Below are 24888 nucleotides of genomic sequence, written 5' to 3' on the forward strand. Positions count from 1 at the left end.
TTTCCCGAGGGAAGAGAGTCTAAAGCTTGCCCCCTTTTCCTTTTCCCATTTATTTACTGTTGTATTGGGGAGACGTCAAAGACGCTTGTGCAACAGCAACCTATTGAAAAGCCCCACACTTTCTCGTAGAGGCGACCATTCTGCGCCCGGAAAGAACAATATTTGTTGCCTGTTCATTTGGAGACTAAATAACGAATTACTACTAGCAGAGGACAGAACGCCCTATTAAAATTTATTAACAACCCTCCTTTTCAGGGGGTTTTTCTAGTCCATGATTGGGCGACGAACAAAATTGTTAGCGTGTAATAGAGGTTGCTGTAGCCAGTGATTATCGTTATCACCGAACAAAGGTGATATATTTAAATCACACGATTACTGGGACTTGATTGGCTGTTACTGGCATTGCAACATCCTCAGGTCATTACTGTCCATTGTTTTAATTGTCTGTTTGTAACACTGTTTACTAAAGGTTGGTTGGCTGTTCCTCTTCTTAACGTGAATTCCACTAATCAGCTTTCCGAGCTGGTTTTTGTTTTAGTGTATAAGAGGTTGGAGGAGGCAAACTTGTAATAAGTATTAATCCTCATAGATGAATAAACATTATCCTAATGCAGGGGTTTGTTACTTATCCACTTACATTTCCCCAAGACGATTAATATCAATTTTTTATTCCTTTTCCCTTTGCGGAAAGCAAACGCGTAAATTGTAAAAAATTTAAAAAAATTTAGGTTGTTTTTCCTTCAGATACCACCGAAGGCAACATTTACGAAGTGGCCAGGAGTGGGACTTGTAACCGGAAACGTGTGGGCCATGGATTTACCTTACATGGTATATGTGATATCACCCAAGACTGAAGGTGGGTTTTCACCAATGAAAAAATACGTTAAAGTTTCTTTCCAGGATTTTTCCTCCCTTCCTTCACTTCACCAGCGGAATTATCCTTTTTCCACCTAGTGCCTGTCATTTTTTCATTCATGACGGCTGCCCCATCCAATACGGCCAATGGAATAGTCCAGGAATAGGTTTCAACTGGTCTAGAGGATTTGAATTGGGTTGCCTGGGCCAAAATAAGGCTTGCCAGAACCACATAGCTTATTATCCCCCAGATAAAGATAAAGTCGCTTTGTATTAAAGGATTGGAAACAATTCACAGGTGCCCGAGAAAGAAGCCGAAGTGTAGGGTGGAAAAAATCACTGAATTTCTAATCAGTTTTTCCCTTCCCATGTATGCATATTTTTTTTTTTTTTTTTTTCCCATTATTTTTAATGCTCATCCATTTTCGATATGAAGTAGCTACTGTCCGCCATCTCTTATGTAATATTAAGCTGGTTAGGGTAATTACGGTTTGCTTTATGTCTATTACAATTTAGAAATCCTTAATTTACCTGACCATGTTATCGAATTACAATTAAACAACTTCAATAATACTGAAATACAAAAAACTTAAATATTGGAAAAAAATTTCACAAAACTTTTTGCACAAAAAAAGGAAATTAAAGATGGAATAATTTTTTTTTTTTAGAATTGGTATCTGGCTTGGTTTTTAAGATTGTCCCTTCCCTTAATAATTTAATAAATAAATTTGGTTATGATGAGTGTCTCGAAAAGTAAGAAGGGCTGCCTCTAGGATAAAGTTTCAAAAAAGTAAGTACTTTATTATTTGAACGTTTTCAGTTACAATTACAATTACCAGTTAACGTATAGATTAAAAAAACAAACCAGCAAATTACAGTTTTAACTTCAAAACGTGTTAATTAAAAACATTTCAGATAAAAGGTAATGTTTATTTTGTAATTGGTGGTAAAGCTCTCTTACTGTGGGTTTTCACAGACAGTTGCAGTCCCGTTTTTGGCGTCAATAACACTTGTAATGAAGACTGTATCAGTACAAGATTTGCTATAATTTTTTTGTTCGGGGTATAATCAAGGGCTTTTAACTCAAATGAATGTCCGGCGTTAAAAATGTTCAATTTTTATTTGTAAGCAACATAGAGCAACTGTAACCAGTTAACCTATTCAAACCAATCGGTAGGCAATTGGCGGCAAAAAAGTTGAAAAGGGTTGAGTGACAAACGGAATTTCTCTACCATGCCGACAGTTATGTTCCTATGGCGGTCCATCTTTCTTCTCCCTTCGTTAATACAAGGACATTATGGCTGATTGCCCTTGAGTCCAAAATGGAAGATTGCGAACAAGGAGTGTTGGGGGGGAAGCCGTAATTAACCAAACACAAGTATAAACAGTCAGCTTTACCATCAATCACAGTATCTATCGTTCTACTACTCCACCATACATGCCAGATAATCTCTCACTCTAATAACTTTATAACTCATTTACTCCCATTGACCCCAAGTCAATAGTCCACTAAAGAAAGAAAAAAAACAATTTGACCTTAAGATAAAAATAGTAACTAGCCACTAACTACTGCTGCTGCTGCTAAGAATTATAGTAAAAAACTAAAAAAATGCTATGTTCTGGTTATTTATTAATAATTAAGTTAAGTATTGTTCCCTTGTTTTGAACGTAGGACCAAACGTAATATATCCATGCCTAAGGTTAACGGTAGTTACGGTACGGAATTTGACACATTTTTTGTCCACGTACCTGAAACTATTACCGTACCGTACTTTTTGGTAAAATTGTCCGTTGCGTAAATTCCGTACCGGTACACCAACAAGCTAAAATATCAACCGGGGGGGGGGGTGCCGTACCGTACCGTAACTGCCATCCTTGTGGCAGGTAACAACCAAGTGAATCGTTAGATGATAAACAAATTATTGTAAAATTATTGTTTATTAGATTAGATCGATGGATAGTAATAACAAAATCGCACAAAATATACATTAAAACTGCAAGTAATCATTCAAGAGGGAGAGAGACAGAGAGTGAAGAGAGAGATAAGGGAGGGGAGGAAGAATGTGAGGGAAGGAAAGGAGGGGAAGGGGGTGGTAGGGTAGAGGGTAGGACTTTTTTTTTTTGTATACTGTGTGTTCATATCCATTTTCTTTGGCTAAATCGGAGCCTTTTGCCTCTTCGTACAGGAAAACAAGGTTGTCTTCTTTTTAATTTGTGATTCATTGGATAATCTTATAAATTACTGGTACTGGTTTGTAGTACCCCACTATAGCCAAAATTCTCGTACTTCTACGAATCTTAGGTACAGAGAAATAGGTTGAGAGAATTCGCGAACACGTTTTTGCCGAGCTTCCCATTTTACGAAGCAGTTGCTCAACGAAGTAATTCAGTTCTCAATGTAAATTAATAAACAGGAAACAATAATTATGGTGCGCAATATATTTAACAATAGTATCTTTATTTCATACCATGGTGATTATGATCCCTATTTGGCTAATCCTACAATCAAGGAACGATTATAATGATTCTATGAATCATGGTAATTGTTTTACTCGACTCGAAACAGAGTCTAGAAATACCAATTCGGAGGTGGAGGGTCGGTCAGCAGGATTTTTAAATGGGTCATACGTTTCTGAACCACTCAACCATGAATCAAGAAAAAGGTGAAGGGCACAAATCTGGCCCCTGCGAGGACGAATTGTCACTTTAACGCGACAATGGCTTTCTCGATACGAGCCATTTGCACGTGTGTGGTTGGTGTTCCCCACCACCCCGGTATTACAGTTGTGGAGTAACGCAGGTGGAGGAGGATTTGGGAACGTTGAACGACTTGCGTAAGTTGTTTAACTGCCTGAATGATTTGGTGGATATTTGTTACATTGTTCATGGTTATTTTGTAATCTTTGCTTTATTAATATGAAAGTTTCTTTCTAAAAGTTATTTCGTCTCGCCTATTATAATTTTTAGTTAGACTAACAGATATCCACAGCCATTTCCAACACCACAGTAATATTTCAGGTGCACCTCCATAAATTTCAGCACCAGGTGGGTGGTTGGCCTTTGCCGACCTCGCACAAAGGTTAGAATAGGTCCGATTGAGTTGTTCTCGATATGATTAAGCCTATAAGAGGCATTTTTATTTGTGCCCACCCCGTCCACAGTTCATTGTGTGTCTTTCTGATAGCTATAGTTTATTTTAATTAAATGTCATTTCAGTGATGGCTCAGGAACATGGATTTAACAGTTTTTAATTTAACCAACCAACCAACCAAATTGAGAATATTATGGATATATGTAATCTCGTTCTATTTGATATGCTTTTGAAACCAAAAATATACAGCATGTTTACTAAAATTATGATCAATCCATAGAGTATAAAATTCGAAGAATCTAGAATTGATTGTGATGTTATATAAATTATAAGTTAAGAATTTAAGATAATATGTTCTCTTGGCTAGGCCCAGGGACAAAGGGGTCACGGAAAACCACTCCAGCTGAGGATGACGCCAGTTATCAGGGTGGCTCGAGAGCAACCCTCCCTTAACCAACGCCGAGGCCATTCATTAAGACCTTGGATTAGAATGTCATCGATGACAGTACGACGTAGACTCCACGCTGCTGGGATTCATCACAGAACTCCAGCGACGAAGGAGCTCTTGACGGAGCGACATAAGGCGGAAGGCTTGATTTTGCCCAACGTCATGCTGATAGGGTTTTGGACTTTGGGGGTTGGGGGCAGGGTCCATCTTTACTGACGAGAAGTGCTTCTCGTCCACATCACATGGGAAGCTGCATTGTTGGCGAACAAATAGAACTCGGTATGATAAGGAAAATCCTTACTTGCATCAATTATCAATTGCATTCTTCTTTATATTAATTATTAATCTTCAGATTTTGTTCCGCGGAAGTGGACTGTCAAAATATGCAAAGGGAGTTAACATAAATAAGAGTGCTATTTCTGAGATAAATATTAGGTAAGGGACAGTGGCATCATTTGCTCTTTTTCCTCAAATATAAGATATTAAATAAATAATTACGCAATAGAATTCTTTCAGTGTTGTTCATCACTGAGAATTTAATTCTCCAAAGGTTATACATATATATACGATTTATTTATTATACACCCCCATTTTTTTCTCTCGTTCAGATATGAAACCCCGTAACAAATCGTTGAGGTGGTTCGATCTGGCCATGTTACCTCAACGTATGGGGCTGGGTGTGTCTGCATGGTATGGGTGATGTCAGTGGGACGATTTACAGCAGCTAAGTATGTTGAGCTGCTGCAAACCTCCTTCTTGCCTTCGTTACGAGAAAGGAATTTTCCCTTCCCACCAGGGCCCATCCTGTTCACACTGATCACGTTGTTCAAGAGTGGTTTGCCAGACAGGATAACCTGCTTCTTCTTGAATGGCCAAGCAAAGGAGCAGATATGAATGTGATTGAACACGTGTGGGCCCAGATGGTGAACACATGGAAAATGGAACATGAGAGAACAACACAGCAACTCATGGCTCACATCAACTCTCAGTGGCAAATTTGTAGACGGAGACCGCAGCAAATTTTCAACCTTGTTCATTCGATGCCCGACAGATTGAGGGAAGTGACAGAGAGAGGGTGGATGGTCAAGGTATTCGATTGTATAATATAAATGTTATATTTTTTGTAATAGGACCTAAAATGTTCTCATTTTGTTCTCGCTAGTTATTTGATTATATGTTTTAATAAACATAATTCACAACAAGTTTTATTATAACCATGATATTCTTGATATAATATTCGAAGTATCTGTAAAAAAAATCGCATAATGCCTCCATACAATATTGAGAGTATTGCAGTAATCTTCCTAATCACCGTTTCTTGTTAACAGCATTGAATTATAGAACTGAATGACTCGCTGAGCATTGTTATCATACAGTGAGGTCGGTAACAGTGTTGGCAAATTGCCTTGCCTGTATACTTTGTTCTCTGTGGTGTGGCCGATACAGATATGATACTTGGCCACTTATTTTCGCTTATTAGCTTCTTGAAGTCTATTAATTGAAATGTAATGCTTTATATCCAACTGATATTTTCAATGTATCTTCGGTGTGAAACCTAAGTTATATGAACAAGAGTAAAAATGTGGCATATTTTTTGGCCGTCTTTGACGTTTCTGAGTATAGGGGTCATATGCTCTGTGGGACATTTTAAAAGGTAACTGTCAATTCAGTAGATGATACTCTCTTTATGCCAGCAACTAAGGAAAGCCCAAATGACTGCACCTATCCCCTGAGGTCAACGAAATATATAGTCTATAATATATCAGTGCATACATAATTTTAGAAAAAACAACAGTTAACCCTTAAAAGGTCAATCACGTCATATGACGTGTTGCAGAAGTCGTCCCACACATGTTGTTTACGTCATGTGACGTTCTTAAGTTTTTAATTTTGTGCGCCTTCATTGCTTATTGTATCGATATTGGTTCTGTACTACTTAGTGCCTTATTAGAGGTCTTGCTGGCCGTTTGCACTGCTCGCCTTCCATGTGTATGAACTGGGCGGGGGAGGGGAGGTAAGGGTGGCCTAGGAGGTTGTCGGAAACGTCAAACCAGCTAATCCTGTGTGGCAAAGGATTGGTGGCGATAATTTTTTACCGCACACCTTCGATTTTGATGGTAGTATATCAGGAATAAAGTTTTTTTATTCTATTTTTAATAATTCTATAATGGAACTGAATGTAGAGAGATCCAATCGTTAATTTCATTTTATGAAATGGGGTAATATATCAAGCGAACACTCAAGGGAACAAGAGTTTATGACATTACAGTATCAGAGACGAGAAATTTCTTTGCTTTGGTTATGCTTATGGGTATTGTCAGGAAGTGCAATCTTCGATATTATTGGGTCACTGATCCTCTCCTGAATACACTAATGACATATCAGAACTGCATACTGAGCGCAGGGGTTTTTCTTATCACTAAGTTAGCTAGTATAGCTGAGAGAGAGATGAATTTAAGTTAGCTAGTATGAGAGAGAGAGAGAGAGAGAGAGAGAGAGAGAGAGAGAGAGGAACGCACTGCAACCAATGCTGTAAACTTGGCTTACGTGATAAGGTTAAACTATCCTGTTATGATGTTCGTGATTTTCGGCTATACCAATATAACTTTTAAAATGTTGATCAATTTAAAGTATTGTGTAATGAATATGACCGATATATAATAATAGACACGGTTGTAAGATAACGTCTTGGCCGAGAGTTAAATGGAACCTTAATAAACAAACTTATATTACAAGTGAGACAACAATCTTCATTACAACGATATAAACTGCTCAGATTTTTTTTACTCCGTGTGTGTGTGTGTGTGTGTGTGTGTGTCTTTCTCCAACCATTCCTAATAACTCCGCCCACCAAACGAACTCCTGAACTTATTGGTGGAACTCTTGTTAGCAGAGAAGGGGTTCTTCCCCCCATCTCCCTCAGTAAACACTGTTACCATGTAATTTTTCGAAGTCTCGCAAGACGGTGTACCAGGGAAACCTGTGTCCAACTGTACCAGCATATGGTGGCATACTTGGGACTAAGGAGGCTGGTAAGTTTGCTAAGCAAAACGCAGCAGAATTGTATGCTGCAAGATCTTGCTGTTCACCCTCCAACAACATTTGTTCCATAGTGTAACTGAACATTGGTCGAATAAAACAAAGGATAATTAATTGCAGTATCTCCACTATCTTTTATTGTTTCATACTACATGTATGACAAAAATTTTTTTGCATTGAGACGTCCTTCATTATTTATGAATATAAGATGTTTCCTCAACATTTTTTAAAGTAAGTGTACTTGTACGGTGTTTGTCAACAAGGTTATATATCCACTAACTTGAAATTCAGCCTCTTAAATAATAACATATTTTGAGTCAGTATATATATAACAAGTGTAGTGTACAGCATTTGGAATGTTACTGAATTCAATAAGGTACTTGATCACTCAAAGCAGATGCAAGAATTCCCAGACGTCTCTTGCTGAAGTTTCAGAGTTCACCGCTTCCTCCAGGACTGAAAAAAAGAAATAAGTTGAAGCTACTGATTTACAGTAATTGAAATACATGTACTATATAATGTAAAATAGTTGGGTAAAAAGACAGTTTAATAATTTATCATTAGTTGGGTAAAAAGACAGTTTAATTAATAGTTTGCCATTAACACAATTGCTTTTCTTACTCGACACCATCACTACAGTAAATTGTTTAGGTCACATAAGGTAATAGGTTCAATTCTCTACTAGTGTAAATAAATCTCTCCCTTGCATCAGAATCAAACCTGAGACTGGTAAGAACACTACCATCTGAGCCCCCACCTGTCGTAAAGTTGTTTGAATCATACCAGCTTGTTTACCCAACTATCAATCCTGGGACTTCTTTTATGTTAATGCCGAAACATTCAATGACAATGACAGTAAGGTGGTTTGAAGGGTGTAACAAGGAAAATCTTGCAGTTTCACTGAAACGATCTTTGGGAGAGAGTGAAAAGTCAGAAGAGATTATGAAAAGACGACTTACAGTAAAAGGAGTGAAAGAGGTTGCAGCTAGGTGCCGAAGGGATGCTCCAAAGAACCATAAGTATTGGCTACAGTGCACTACGTGGGGTGCACTAACATACTAACCCCATAAGGAGGAATTTTATGAATTCGGTTGCTGATGAGTCAAGAAGTTTGAAAAAAAAACTTATCCAGTCGGCCCAAGTAGACCTTTGGTACTGTACAGTTAGTTACCAATAGTGTCATTATAAGAAAATGGAACAGTTGAGATGTTTGTGTGTAGTAAAAGTTCTTGGGTTGGGTATAACTTTCTTACAAAGATGCATACCATAAGGATAAGAAGGTAGTTAGCCAGCTGAAGGCAAGTGTGGGGTGGTATAATTTCTTTCTTACAAAGATACATACTGTATGGATAAGAAGGCTGTTAGCCAGCTGAAGGCAAGTTTGGGGGTGAGATACATCACCAAAACACCCCCACAATCACCAATCACGTCAGCATCTGTGTACCTTTTCAATTTTTTCCCCCCCAGCTGCACTCGTGTTAAAGTGTGCTACTGCACTTTATTAAGAGGTCCTTCCCACTGAAGATTTGTTTTCTCCTAATGAACAATTCTAGTCAAGGGTTTGAGTACATTGGTGTGTACAAATAATAACCAGTCTACATTTGTGAGTATTGGTCAGCTTACCCATTCATTCTTTTGTGCCTCCCCTTCTATGCAAGATCATCTAGACATCTTGTGTCGACTCGTGGTCTAAATTATCACCATTATTATTCCATTATATAATATGGGAGTCAAATATTAAGTTGATTGAAAGTTACTGGCTCATAAATGCCTGCAAAACTTATAATTCCTTTGGTGTTGCTTTCTGCTCAGAATTTCTCTTACGATTTTACGAGATACTCTGGGGGCAAAATTGTTTAAGAAATGAACGCCAGAATGTGTTGAAGTTCTCTGCAACTGTATTAGCAGCTTGGTGCAAATTAAGGGTAAAGCTTTATGTACCTTTAACTAGAATTAAGTTTTACTTCTCAGTGTAAATGTCCTCTGAATTATGGAGAAAATTCCTAAAGTTAGTGTATAAAAGATCCATACTGTCTTTCCCTTAGAGAAAAGCATGCTGCTTCAAACAACTGATAGAGAATTTTGTATAAAAGTTTATCAGACAAATGGCTAACAGCCTGTCAAAAATTCAGCATATATGTAAATATGTTGAAAAGGAAAGAATAAAGCAGAACATATAAATGCTTCATTGTGTGTGCTAGCGAGAGACCATTTATAGAAACAGCTGCAAAGTCCTCAATAAACCAAACAGTAGAACCATCACCTACTTTCAAGATATTCCCAGTGCTACTAAATGGTTACAAATGTTCCCTTTACTTTCTCCCAAGCAGCTAAGTTATCAAAAGGAACTGATCACCGTAATTCACAAGCTTCCTAGGTCATTTCCCTTCAAACAGTATTTCAATAGCAGACACCCTATATGGGGAGATGACAAACCAAAGAGAGTTGTGATGTAGACTTCAGGCTTAATATTGAAGAACCAATGCTCACATCCACACAGGTGCCTTCTTGATAAAAAAAAAAAAAAACTGGTAGTTTCAGGTAATACTGATTGTAACCTTGGGGAGGGGTATGCTTTATGTAAATTAAATGGACACACTGATGATATGTTGCAATGAGAGAACAATCCCAGACATTTATTTAGAATTACATATTCTTAATTTGAACTGTTCCACTGTGGTGCGTTGTTGTATGAAGAAGGATAAAGAATTGTATGCAAAATCATTCCTATTCTTCCTGATAAGCTGCGACTTCCATCAACCTATATGAAAATTATGCACTGACTTGTCAGGTCAAAGTAGAAAAGTAGTTAGTTTGTAAACTGCATCACATCTTAACTGAAAATGTTCAGTTCCGTGTAAATATTTTTTAACATTTAGCTTGACATATTACTCACCCGAAGATTAACGTAGTTTCTGTTATCATTCTTTTCTTTATGGTGAGTCCTGCTTTCCATCTCACGATCCCAATCACTGTATGTCTCCGGTTCATCTTTCGTGCTTGTGGTCATTTCCAAAGCGATTCTGTTAAAAATAGTTGGTTATCAGTTACAACGATAAAAGTATTGTGTATTTCCTGAGTAAGTTACTAGCAAAGTCCTCATGAATATGCCCACTTGGTAAGTTAGTAACTGAAACTAAATGAAATTTCCCAAAGCCTTTGAAAACTTGACGAGGAAATTATGTCTTGGTCATAATGATCAAGTATAGCGACCTCTTTCTTGCTTTCTTAAAGCAATTGCAGATCAATTTGCCAGCTATCTGTTTTGTACGCTGGGCCAATGATCTTCACTGACATAAACTGAACAAAATGTAGAAGAATGTCTTCAACTTTACACATGGCATTAAAATTGTAGAGATATTCCCTCATAAAAGACAAACTAAAATCTTGAAGACTGTCGACCACATTTTCGTGATTGCGAAAGTGAAGAAACAGTAAATGACAACCTCACAGTTGTACTAGGAAAGAATGGCAAAGGTGGAGAATAAGATGGGAGAAAGAATATGACTGGGGATAAAGTATATACAAGGATTGAAAGGGGTTGCAATGAGGGCGTTACCCCTTTAACTGGGTAAGCCACGGCAGGGGTATAGTTCTCTTAAAACGAGGGTCACCTCCCATCCGTTTCATTACTGAAATGGTCTAAATAAAACACTGCAGAAATTCCTGTCTCTGTTCAGGATTCAAATGATGTCATTAAATATCGGTAAAAAAAAAAAAGTACCTTTCTGTGACTTGTTTTGAATCGAAAGATCAGAAGCTCACCTTCGATCGTCCTCGTCAGGATATTCGTCCCTGTCTTCGCTGTCGAGGACTGGGGCCTGCGAAAGGGTCTCGTAATCCTGAGTCGGGGTCCGTCCATTGCTCGGCCTGGGAACAGCAAGCATGTTTTAGGATCTGGATGTTTGTTTGCTTTTATGGTGTTTTTACGTTGCATGGAGCCAGTGGTTATTCAGCAACGGCTTTACGTGACTTCCGAACCACGTCGAGAGTGAACTTTTATCACCAGAAATACACATCTCTCACTCCTCAGTGGAATGGCCGAGAATCGAACTCGCGACCACCGAGGTGGGACGCCAACACCATACCAACCACGCCACTGAGGCGCTCTGTTTTAGGATCTGGATGTCAGTAAAGTGCATATTTCAATTGAGAAGAAAACGCTTATGCTGTATTCATTGTACTTTCGCATCAACATTGGAAAATATTTCAAGATTTGATATGGAAAGCAACAATAATGAAAATTCAGCCATTAAACTTTGAGATATAGATATTTCATAATTAGTCCAAATGCCAAGTTCTGGGAACTAAGAGGTCGTTCTGCGCTGAAAGGGATATTAACAGCATGAAGGTCTGAAAGGTGTATGAGATTATATGAGAGAGAATATCAACGGAAGTACTGTAAAAAAAATAATGAAGGAGGTTGCAAAGGGATACTACCTCACATTTAGCATGCATACTCCGTTTATGAAGCAAATTTAGTTAATATGCAGTAGTACCACGGAGTAGAAAAGACGGGAAAAAGCAGCATGAGTCCTGTACCTCACATACTGATGATGCAAATCGGCGCCCTGAGCATCATCGTCCTTGGAGTGGCTGGAACTGACCACTGGGCTCTCCATCAGTCTGTACAGAATGCGGATCATCCGCAGTTCGGGGATCGAGGTGTGCAGTGAGGATCTCTTGCCGTGGCCTGGAATTTTGTACGAGATCAGTAAATGTGAAGATGGCGAAATAAAAGTAGGCAAAACCAAACTTATATCCCAAGGACAAGATAATTGGAACTCCAATGAATGACAGAAACCGGTCATGGGATGAATTCTTAGAACTGTTGAATTCAATGATTGCTATCTACAGTACACGAATACTGTGGTGTTGGGAATTGTATTATAAAATTTAGGTTGGGAGAGAGATATAGTAGGGCCTCGTCAAGCTCACTTGATCTGGGATTTTCTGAGACAAAAAAAAAAAAAAAAAAAATCAACCTGCGCAGTCTCAACAATTTTTGGAAATCCGACTGACTGGATTAGACTGTTAAGAACTGTATAACTATCCGGAAATTATCAGGGATAAAGAGACAAAGTGTGAACATCAACAGATGAAAAAAAAAACAGGAATAAATATCATAAGTACTATATAAACAAAGGAAAAGTACGAGAAAGCAGCAGATACTCACCCCCAAGACAAGCTGGGCCGTAATTCAGACATCCTTCTGTGGAGAGAAAGATAAAAAATATTGTTATGCATGAGGTCATTCTGCAAAGAAAGGAAAATTGAATGGTGTAAAGGGATGAAAACCTCGCATGTATGGACGGCATGAAAACACGAGACATGCACACAGACGAACAGTAGAATCCCCGTTCGTATAAGTGAAAACAAGGCGTGATCCTACCTCCAGCTTACTCGGGACGCGTGCAAGATTCTCCCCTCACGCGTAAGTTGTAAACATTACATTCCTAACTTAACGTGAAGTGGTCTTCATACTCTCTAGCCTCAGTAGTTTATAAGATCTGAGGGCGGACAGTAAAAAATGCGGAAGGACAAACAAAGCCAGAACAATATAGTTTTATTTTACAGAAAACCAAAACGGGACCTTAAACAATGCCATAGATACGTGACAGGAAGGAATTGCCACGCCCACTTTTTTGACAGGTTTACGAACTATGAAAGGAACTTTTATCAGTCTTTCAAAACCTGTCACCAAAACAGTCCGCTGCAGGACAACTTGTTAAGACGCCACCACAAAGTTATTTTCAATTAATTCATGTTTTGGAGGCTCAATCTTTTTTATAAACTCATTACTAGTGTTTTTTAACGACTAGCATGAAATTGAATACCAGCTGGCGTTTCAGTTTCGCACGCCAGTCATTAAAAAAAAGTCGGTCAAGACATAATCAGGGAGGATATCGCGGTCATTAGTGCTTTAATATAAGATTTAATTACACCCACAACAAGCGACAAAATAATTGGGGCTGAAGGAAGTTTCAAAGTTCTCATGTTTAAAGGATAAAAAAAAGGATTATGTCAAGTTGTTTAGATTATCATTATTATACATAATAAATAAAATTTAGTAAGGAAAAACTCTCTATCAAGAGAGTATATATATAATGTTCTAAAGGGTCCACAATAATACAAAGTGTTAAGAGTCCGTGTATAATTTTTAAGACTTTACAAAAAGCTTTCGAACCTTTCCCAGGGTTCATCTTCAGTTAAAAAAAAGACGAACCCAGGGAAGGGCTCGAAAGCTTTTTGTAGTCTTAAAAATTATAGACGGACTCTTTAACACTTTGTATTATTGTGGACCCTTTAGAACAATAAATAAAATGTGCAGATGTTTCTTCGGCATTATCGAGTTTTCTGTACAGCGTATAATCAAGGCCATCGAAAACAGAATACATACGATACAATCATATATCCATTTTACGTTATTTTTGCAGAATATTTTTTTGACGGGCAAGTAAACCAATTTTTTTCTCTTAATAGCTAATTTCAACTTGTAGTTTAGTTTATTTTTATTTTAGTTATCTTGCTTTTTAACCATACCGATATAATATAAGTTTATATTAAAATAAATAAATAAAGAAAAAGGTAAAAAAAAATATCGAGGCATGACTCGACATTACTTAGGTGTCTCTGGAGCCAGTGTCCCAATCGGAAACAAATATCCTGCTGTACCAACGAGGCCCTCTCTCTCTCTCTCTCTCTCTCTCTCTCTCTCTCTCTCTCTCTCTCTCTCTCTCTCTCTCTCCTTCGGGTTGCTTCTTATTTGCAAACAACTCTGAAATCTTGTGGGATCAAAATAGAAGACTTTGATGTGACATGTAAGGTAGAAAGAGGTCTCCATTGCGCTGACTAGTTGAGAGAGAGAGAGAGAGAGAATGTTTTCTGTTTCTCTACTAAAAATCTTAGGGGATTTCTCATTTACTCGAGGAATATTATTTGAATTTTTAATATCTCTCTCGCTCTAGTGCGAGGATTTTGTCCTTGTTTGAGTAATACTCTCTCTCTCTCTCTCTCTCTCTCTCTCTCTCTCTCTCTCTCTCTCTCTCTCAAATAATGTTCAGACCTGAAGACATGAGAGTCAGCAAAATCCTTAATTTTTCCACCACAATTTCCACATCATCATCTTTCTTACGTCATTCTCAGTAACAAAATCGATGTAATTAACTTATGCTGACGCAGCAATATCAAGCAAACACTTATTAACGCCAGGGCTCAAAAATACTACTTCTAAATAAGCAAGCGGCATAAATGTGGGTACAAAAAGGCATGAGGATATTTTAAATAGCCACTCGGTCATGGCTTGAAAGAATTTAGAAGCAGGGCTAATGCTGAAACTAAATTTATACTTTCGAAATTATGAACTTATAAAACTCAAATAAAAATGCTGAGAATCCATGATAACAGAGGGAGATTAAACCATTACAAGGAGAAAATATTTCTCATAGAGGTGATTATCTGATACTTATACTACACCCTAGTTTTATTGTCATGGACAAGACTATATTTACACGAAAAATATGTATAATTTTCCAGTTTTCTTTTAAATGTATATATATTTTTTCTGAACACATAGACATACTCTCAGGAACCTTGCCAGTGAAGTTAGTGGTCTTTTGGTTTTTTCTATAAGATTATGTTCACATTATGAATAATAATAATAAGATACATGACCCACGCACAAGAATATACATCAAATATACATTTGCCAAGACTGCCATGCCTTCCAAGGCAAACATGATGACCTCATTTTCCAAGAAGGTCATTCATAATTTATAATAAGTGGCACGTCTGTTTATTCGCACGCAAATGAGTGCCTCAAAAGGTGGTTATATTAAGGCCCTCTGCACCACAGAGTTCACGTTTTCATAACGGGAGTGAAATCGTTCAAATCCTTCCTCAGCTGAGCAGCATTACATCTGGACACACAGGTCAAGAACACATCTTGATGGTGGGGTTTTATCAACTTAGACGGACGACAACACCAATCACGAACAAGAAATTTATCTTTCAAATGTTTTGTTTGGTTTGTATGGTGTTTTTACGTTGCATGGAACCAGTGGTTATTCAGCAACGGGACCTACGGCTTTACGTGACTTCTGAACCACGTCGAGAATGAACCTCCATCAGCAGAAAGTATCTTTCAAATGAAAGGACTTTAACCTATAAAATGACCAGAGATTCGAGACAAAGTCTTCACAAAAGGACTAAGAATTCTGGCCAAAACCAAGCTATAAATTCTCACCACGAAATAGCTGTATATACATTATACAATAACAAAGTCAAGTACTCGCTAACAACAACCACAATTAATTCAACAAAGAAGTTCTGGAGATCCTAATCAAAAGGGCTATGGATTCCCTAACGACAGAGGTCTAGCTGGAACCAACGAAACAATAAATTCCCCAGCAGTGAGGGATAACAAGTCCCAATATAAACAAGTCAGTGGACCCTGTGGTGGGCTTGTTCCATATGAATAGGGTTCATCTTCTGAATAATAACAATAATAATAATAATTATTATTTAAAATACATCTGACGAGAGAGAGAGAGAGAGAGAGAGAGAGAGAGAGAGAGAGAGAGAGAGAGAGAGAGAGAGCGTATAAAAATTATTTTACAATACAATCCGACTAAGAAGAAGAGAGAGAGAGAGAGAGAGAGCATATAATAATAATTTACAATACATCTGACGAGAGAGAGAGAGAGAGAGAGAGAGAGAAAGAGAGAGAGTATATAATAATAATATAATACAAACTTCACGGAGGCCAAGAATTGAAAACCTACTATACTGAACAGGTGAGTGAGTAGTTCAATGGGGCTTAGGCCCTTACATCCCCCAAAGATGATGGCATAATCACGACAGGATATAAAACAGTTTCTGCGGAAACGGGAGAAAAGGATGATTTTTGTCACAGGGAAAGAAGCGAGCAAGAGGAAGAGGAAGAAAAAGGAAGGAAAGATACTGAAGGGATGGGAGAAAGGAGGATGGTTGTCCCAACTTTTTTTTTGTTTGTTATATTCATTAAATGCAAATGTGTATAATTATATAATTCATGTCTGTACGAAGAAAAACGTAAATGTATATTTCATCCACGAAAGACTTCTGTGCAAGCGCCAACTTGAGAGAGAGAGAGAGAGAGAGAGAGAGAGAGAGAGAGAGAGAGAGAGAGAGAGAGAATTCAGGCCAATGACCAAACGCTGGGACCTATGAGTTTGTGTGTTTGTTTGTTTGTTTGTATGGTGTTTTTTTTTTACGTTGCATGGAACCAGTGGTTATACAGCAACGGGACCAACGGCTTTACGTGACTTCCTAACCACGTCGAGAGTGAATTTCTATCACCAGAAATGCAGGTGGCAGGCCAAGACCAAGCCGATCACGCCACTGAGGGACCTATGAGGCCATTCAGCGCCGAAACGGAAAATAACCATAAAAAGATTTGAAAGATGTAACAGGAGGAAAATCTCAGCAGCTGCACTACGAAACAATTGTTAGGAGAGGGTGGAAAGTCAGAGACGGAAGATAGTGAATATGAGCGGAGGTACAGTAAAAAGGAATGAAAGAGGTTGCAGCTACGAGCCTCGGAAGGGACGCTGCTGAGGCCTTTTAGTAACGCCCACAATGCACCACGTGAGGTTCACTGATGGCACTAACCCCCTGAGAGAGAGAGAGAGAGAGAGAGAGAGAGAGAGAGAGAGAGAGAGAGAGAGAGAGAGAGAGAGAGAGTCTATTTTCGTTCCATTTCTGACGAAGCCAAACTTCGCAATCCATTCCTAGTTATTGCAATGTCGCTCTTCATTACCATAACTGAACTGTCATTGCAACCCCGTTTTCACCGAGCGTTACTGCTAAGTCTGGTTATTACGTTATCAATATTCTGACAAGAGTGTTCACTAACAAAACGGAAAGATCCCGAAACAAACTAACAAAGAATAAAAAAAACAAACGTTCCTATCTCACTCCCATCAATGAAAACAATTTCACTCCACGAAAAAAAAGGAGGGGCTGTGTTTTGATATGCACAACACTACGCCCGTCAATTAATTAACGTAAACAAACAGTTGCAATTCATTAAGGGTTTATTCATGGAGCTATGTTCTCGGGCTGACTTCACTTTTATATATTTTTATATATATATATTCACATATATTTTTTATACATCGCCTCACCTGGGGGGAATTGTCCGGACGAAGTCCTGCTGGGGTGGAAGGAGGGTGGGTGGGGGGGGGGGGGGGGGGCTGAAGAGGGAAGGACGTGGGGGTGGGGCGTGGGGGTGGGAGGGTGGGGGGAGAGTGGGTAAGGAGTGCACTGGATAATGAATGGGCACAAGCCATTTCTGGAATTTGAGCTCTTAGGAATCGGACTGGAACGTTTGTATTACGAAAGAATTTCTTGAATTTGAAATGCAAGAAACGTACACACACACACACACACACACACACATATATATATATATATATATATATATATATCGGATATATATCTATATATATACTATATATACTGTTATATATATATATATATATATATATATATATATATATATATATATATATATATATATATATATATACTGTTATATACATATATATATATATATATATATATATATATATATATATATATATATATATATATATATATATATATATATATATATATATATATATATATATATATATATATATCTATATATATATATATATAAATAAAGGGTTTTGTAGCCACAACATCTCAATTTTACTCTTATTAAAATTGTTTCTTATTTTTTTCTCTTCCTCGTCGGTTGTACCTCTGTGTTCCCATTTCTCTCTCCGCCAATATAACTGCTCTTCGCCTAAGGTCACCATGGAACAGTTTTCAAAATTACATTTCCTTTGGTTGGTAGTATTGTCAAAATCGCGTGCTTACAAAAACATATAGCAAATAATTTTTTTGTTATCAGGTCGCGTGGCCTGACAATTGAGCATTATACAATCCACAAAATAGCGCCTCAGTGGCGTGGTCGGTTTGGTCTTTGTCTGACACATAGGTGGCCGCGAGTTCGATTCTCGGGCATTCCATTGAGGAGTGAGAGATGTGTATTTCTGGTGATAGAAGTTCACTCTCGACGTGGTTAGGAAGTCACGTATAAAGCCGTTGGTCCCGTTGCTGAATAACCACTGGTTCCATGCAATGTAAAAGCACCATACAAACAAAGAAAAAGGGTTGCATACGATCCATTTAAAACGGTCAATTAATAATATAAATAGAATCAGTCCAGTTCAAGTCCTGTTTCTATTACTAATCGTAATTTTCATTCATGAAAAATATGGGAAATGTTTTGCACAAATCTTCTTCTCTCTCGAAAACGAGCCTGGACAAAATGGAATTGTCGGGGAGTATTTACATACAGCAGAATACATTACATTCAAGACCTTCTATTACTAGCAAACTACCTTACTATACAGGCACATTCAATGCTACGTGGCCCGAAGAGGTTCGCCATTGTCATTCACCCTACGTTCAGTACGAATGTCTGGACTCGTTCAGTTTCCAGGGGTTTTGTTTTGTTATTTTTATTTCATTCTTATTCTCGTTTCACTATACACTTGATATATACAGTATATATATACATATACAAAAATGAATAACTATAATATATATATATGTACACATATCACAAAATCGCTACACAATTTCACTTTGTATATGCAATCAAATTACTCGTATTAGGCTTCAATACGACGGGATGGTTTGGATTCCAGATTGTTTTATTAATATTGTACAATATATATATATATATATATATATATATATATATATATATATATATATATATATATATATATATATATATATATGTGTGTGTGTGTGTGTGAGTTTGTTTGTTTGTTTGTATGGTGTTTTTACGTTGCATGGAACCACCGATTATTCAGCAACGGGACCAACGGCTTTACGTGACTTCCGAACCACGTCGAGAGTGAACTTCTATCACCAGAAATTCACGTCTCTCACAACTCAATGGAATGGCCGAGAATCGAACTCGCGGCCACCGAGGTAGTACGCCAACCCCAATAACTAACCACGCCACTTAGGCGCTTATATATATATGTGTGTGTGTGTGTCTTAATATAAGAAAGTAGGAGCAGGAAAAAAATGGTGGTATAAGAAGGAAACGAAAGTCTGGAGAAGGAAGGATTATTTGAGGTGAGAGAGAGAGAGAGAGAGAGAGAGAGAGAGAGAGAGAGAGAGAGAGAGAGAGAGAGATACATAAAAATTCTTTAATGATAAAGAATTATGCATAATAGACTAAGGGAGCATTGTCAATACAAGGAATGAACTTCCATGAAATTCAAATACGGCCTCTTTCCAAGAACTGATTCTGAGGAGTCTATAATACTTGTAGAACCTCTAAATGAATAGGGCTGGCGACTACAGAATCAGTTTTTAAATCTGTACAGAAAGTTTTCGTTGTTCGAACAGTTTCCCGAAAGCTTTCTGTACAGAGTTATCTTTCAATATATGTACTACATATACATAATTGTGGATCTGTTTCTCCATTTCAAGATTCAAGATACTATGAGTATTTTTTAATAATAATAATAATAATAATAATAATAATAATAATAATAATAATAATAATAATAATAATAATAATAATAATAATAGGGAAAAACTCTCTATCGCGAGAGTATATATAATGTTTCTAAAGGGTCCACAATAATACAAAGTGTTAAGAGTCCGTGTATAATTTTTAAAGACTTTACATAAAGCTTTCGAACCCTCCTGGGTTCATCTTCAGTCCCAAGATGAACCCAGGAAGGGTTCGAAAGCTTTTTGTAAAGTCTTAAAAATTATACACGGACTCTTAACACTTTGTATTATTGTGGACCCTTTAGAACAAAATAATAATAATAATAATAATAATAATAATATAGTAATAATAATATAATAATGGACACGCGCGCAAGGCCTACGGCTTCCACTGGGGAAACAAACCCATTACAGTAATTATGCGTTCAGCTGTGACCACTACATTATTATTGCACCCGCAGAATTTCGAGGGATCCACTATGATTAACAGGAAATTAATTTCTCTCTAAGCACCTCCTCCCGACGCCTGCTAAGCTATTGCATGCAAATGACATCCTGTGGAGAAACCGTTCACCTTTTGGCATTTATTGACGTCGTTAGCCGTAGTCTGCAAGCACTTTGGTATGTCTATACATATATCCAGTGCCTTTCATATGCGTAAAAAAATGGCTTATTTTAAATGTGACTTTTCCGGTAAAAACTATAGGAGTATGACATTAGTTACGACGCCGAGGGAGGTAACGTATAATTGGGTGTTCTGAGATGAAAACAATAATGGTTATAGAATGACTGCAAGAACACCAACTCTGGGCAAATGGGTCGAGTATTGAATGTGACAAGATCGTGCGAGAAGTTTGAAAGTAGAAGGAAAAAACATGTATGTGGAATATTACAAAAAACTTGATAGAATTAACAGAGATGCAATTAGGAAGATATTGAGGGTGCATGTATACAAGGCAATTTTCTAAGAGTGAATGACCTACTATTATGCAAATGAAGCACGTGTTACAATATATAAACTCAGGAGTGACACGTTTGGCACAGTGGTGGGCTAGAGACGAGAAAGTGAGTGACTGGTTTGGCACAGTGGTGGGCTAGAGACGAGAAAGTGAGTGACTGGTTTGGCACAGTGGTGGGCTCGAGACGGGAAAGTGAGTGACTGGTTTGGCACAGTGGTGGGCTAGAGACGAGGAAGTGAGTGACTAGTTTGGCACAAAAGTGGACTGGAAACAAGGAGCATGTATGCAAAAGATTTGGAAATGAAAGAGGAAAGATTGATAAGTATCAAGACCTGAAAATAGAAATAAGAAGGATGTGGGATGAGCCAGTGGAAATTGTACCCATAATCATAGGAACACTAGGCACGATCCCAATATCCATGAAAAGGAACCTGGAAAAAATTAAGATGCAGAAGGGTGTGCCCCTGGAAACAGCGCACATAGTAAGAAAAGTGATGGACTCCTAAGGAAGCAGGATGCAACCCGGAACCCCACACTATAAATGCCACCCAGTCGAATAGGATGACTGTGATAGACCAAAAAATAGCAATAATAATACAATGGGACTTTTCTACTGATTTGAACATAATAATAATAAAATGGAGATTTTCTCCTAATTTTTCAACAAAATTTTACATTATGTGGAGTCAGTATTCTAAAATATACACAATTTCAAGACTTATTATTTTACACCACAACGTGACTCCTTTCAATATATATATATATATATATATATATATATATATATATATATATACATATATGTATATATATATATATACATATATATATATGTATATATATATATATATATATATATATATATATAATATAGAGAGAGAGAGAGAGAGAGAGAGATAGAGAGAGAGAGAGAGAGAGAGGCTTCATTAATTCCTTTTTTTTTCGATGTTAAAAGGCCTCAGTAAGTCTTGAATGTAAAACAGCTTTCGACAATCAAGTAAAAAATAATTGTCGTTTTGTATAGTTATTTTAGTTTTTTTACCTCAGTAACTTATCGTGAATGTAAATCAGCTTTCAACAATCAAATAAGTATAGAATAATTGTCGTTTTGCATTAGTTATTTGAGGTTTTTGTCACAACATATCTGAATTCCTTTTTTTTTTTTCTTTATCAAAGTAGGACCATTCTTAAATTTGATCCTCACGTTTTTCGCTAAACACCAACACCCACTTCCGGTCAACCATCAATTATTACTGGGCGACCGAACAATAAAGAAAGCGAACATCGAGCCTGCACACCCACGTGAACAATGAACAATGCACATCCGCTCACGTGATTAATGAACAAGTTACACGGGCCAACTAATGAACAATTACTCGCTATTTACTCTGGGGCAAGCCGTCATAAGCGTTCCAGGGAAAGTAATAGTGCCGTTCAAAAGGCCGCTCAATTTGACACTGGATCGCTGTAAGTTTTTTTTTATTTTTTTCTATTTTCTAATATTCAAAATAAAAAAAGGGTTATTTAAATCTTCAGAATGTTTTTTTTACTCTTCAGAATAAGTTTTTATTAAATCTTCAGCATGAGTTTCTTTAAATCTTCAGAATGTTTATTTTTACTCTTCAGAATAAGTTTTTTTAATCTTCAGAATGAGTTTTTTTATCTTCATAATAAGTTTTGTTTTATTCTTCAGAAAAAGTTTTTTTTAGTCTTCAGAATAAGATTTTTAATCTTCAAAATAAGTTTTTTTAATCTTCAGAATAAGTTTTTTTTAATCTTCAGAATAAAAGTTTTTTTTTTTTTAATATCTTCAGAAGAAAAGTAAGTCAGCAACTGCCTAAGCGCTCATTCGAATAGCTATGGTATACGGGAAGCATTTTCCATTTTTCTGTAAAAGAAATCTACTTAGATGGCCATTATTCTGTCCGTCCGTACACTTTTTCTCTCCGCCCTCAGATCTTGAAAAAACTACCGAGGCTAGAGGGCTGCAAATTGATATGTTGATCATCCACCCTCCAATCATCAAACATACCAAATTGCAGCCCTCTAGCCTCAGTAGTTTTTATTTTATTTAAGGTTAAAGTTAGCCATGATCGTGCGTCAGACCGGGTCGTGGCTGAAGGTTTCATGGACCGCGGCTGTGAGTTTCATGGCATTTTTTACTTGTTTTGTTTTGTAATCCTCAAAATCAAGGTCAGTCGACAACTGCCTAGCGCTCATCTGAATAGCTTAATTAAGCATTAAGGCAAAATTTCTAAGATATCTACAGTGGCTTTAACCCATAGCCGAATATTTAAAGGTTTTCGATTTTATTCGCTTTCTTTCTTTTGTGTTTTTTAAATATTCAGGACAAAATTGAATCAGCAACTGCCAAGCGCTCACTCCAACACTTGTTGTATTCTCTAAGACATCTGCAGTTCCTTTAACCTTTTAATGAATGTTTAAAGGATTTTTTTTAACCTTTTAATCAATGTTTAAAGGATTTCTTTTATACAAAATTTCGCAGAAAGGGAGATTAAAGTTAAAAATGATTGCCAGTTAATGCTTTCACTTTTTTTTTTTTTATTCGGTCTGCAACATCGATAGATTGGGTACTACAAACCTGCTAATGATATCCTTCGTTATGGTGAAATTTTGAAAAGCAGTTTTATAAGGTATTCGTCCACTTTGTGTCAAGCAAAGAGTAATGACTATGGCATACATAATTGACTTCCCAAACCCCAAAACTAGTGATAACTCTTTACCTTCGGTGGAAATTTTGCATATGAACTAAAAACTGTGACAATATCATTAATAATTATCAAGTAATATTGGAACGTCAAAAGTTACTACCCTAATGCTGTTCTCCTTGTATTCTAATACATTTTTTAACTGTTTATTAATTTATTCTTTATCTTTTTGATAAGTGAGATCTTTTCATTCTGTGTTTCGCTTTACCTTCTCTTACTTTTTAATAAACACCATATTACTTTATTCTTTGGAAGTTTGAATTTCAAGTGGATGGCTTGTTCCATGTGAATAGGGTTTATCTTGTGAATAATAATAATAATAGTAATAATAATAATAATAATAATAATAATAATAATAATAACACAACAAAACCAATGCACGGACAATACATGAGACAGACTAAAGAACTAGCCAGCGATGACAATTGGCAATGCTACAGAGGGGGAGAGCTAAAGAAGGAAACTGAAGGAATGATAACAGCGCACAAGATCAGGCCCTAAGAACCAGATATGTTCAAAGTACGATAGACGGAAATAACATGTCTCCCATATGTAGGAAGTGCAATACGAAAAATGAAACCATAAACCACATAGCAAGTGAATGCCCGGCACTTGCACAGAACCAGTACAGAAAAAGAGGCATGATTCAGTGGCAAAAGCCCTCCACTGGAGCCTGTGTGCAAGAAACATCAGCTACCCTTGCAGTAATAAGTGGTACGAGCACCAACCTGAGGGAGTGATAGAAAACGATCAGGCAAAGATCCTCTGGGACTATGGTATCAGAACGGATAGGGTGATACGTGCAAACAGACCAGAACGTGACGTTGATTGACAAAGTCAGAAGAAAGTATCACTCATTGATGTCGCAATACCATGGGACACCAGAGTTGAAGAGAAAGAGAGGGAAAAAATGGATAAGTATCAAGATCTGAAAATAGAAATAAGAAGGATATGGGATATGCCAGTGGAAATCGTACCCATAATCATAGGAGCACTAGGCACGATCCCAAGATTCCCTGAAAAGGAATCTAGAAAAAAACTAGAGGCTGAAGTAGCTCCAGGTCTCATGCAGAAGAGTGTGATTCTAGAAAACGGCACATAGTAAGAAAAGTGATGGACTCCTAAGGAGGCAGGATGCAACCCGGAACCCCACACTATAAATACCACCCAGTCGAATTGGAGGACTGTGATAGA

At 37.2% G+C, this 24888-nt stretch overlaps 1 protein-coding gene across 1 annotated transcript in view; it reads right to left on the reverse strand.

Moving 5' to 3' along the window:
- Positions 1-7392: 7392 nt before the first annotated feature.
- The window catches only part of LOC135210546 (uncharacterized), a 50995-nt gene continuing 33499 nt past the window's right edge, over positions 7393-24888 (reverse strand). The window contains exons 3-7 of the mRNA XM_064243411.1: positions 12610-12645; positions 11976-12126; positions 11199-11303; positions 10330-10456; positions 7393-7889 (exon numbers count right to left, since the gene is read on the reverse strand). Of these exons, the coding sequence (XP_064099481.1) occupies positions 7872-7889; positions 10330-10456; positions 11199-11303; positions 11976-12126; positions 12610-12645 (437 nt within the window). The 3' untranslated portion in view covers positions 7393-7871. The remainder of the gene's footprint in view (positions 7890-10329; positions 10457-11198; positions 11304-11975; positions 12127-12609; positions 12646-24888) is intronic.

Source organism: Macrobrachium nipponense, chromosome 39 (assembly GCF_015104395.2).
Source record: "Macrobrachium nipponense isolate FS-2020 chromosome 39, ASM1510439v2, whole genome shotgun sequence".
NCBI classification, from domain to species: Eukaryota; Metazoa; Arthropoda; class Malacostraca; order Decapoda; family Palaemonidae; genus Macrobrachium; species Macrobrachium nipponense.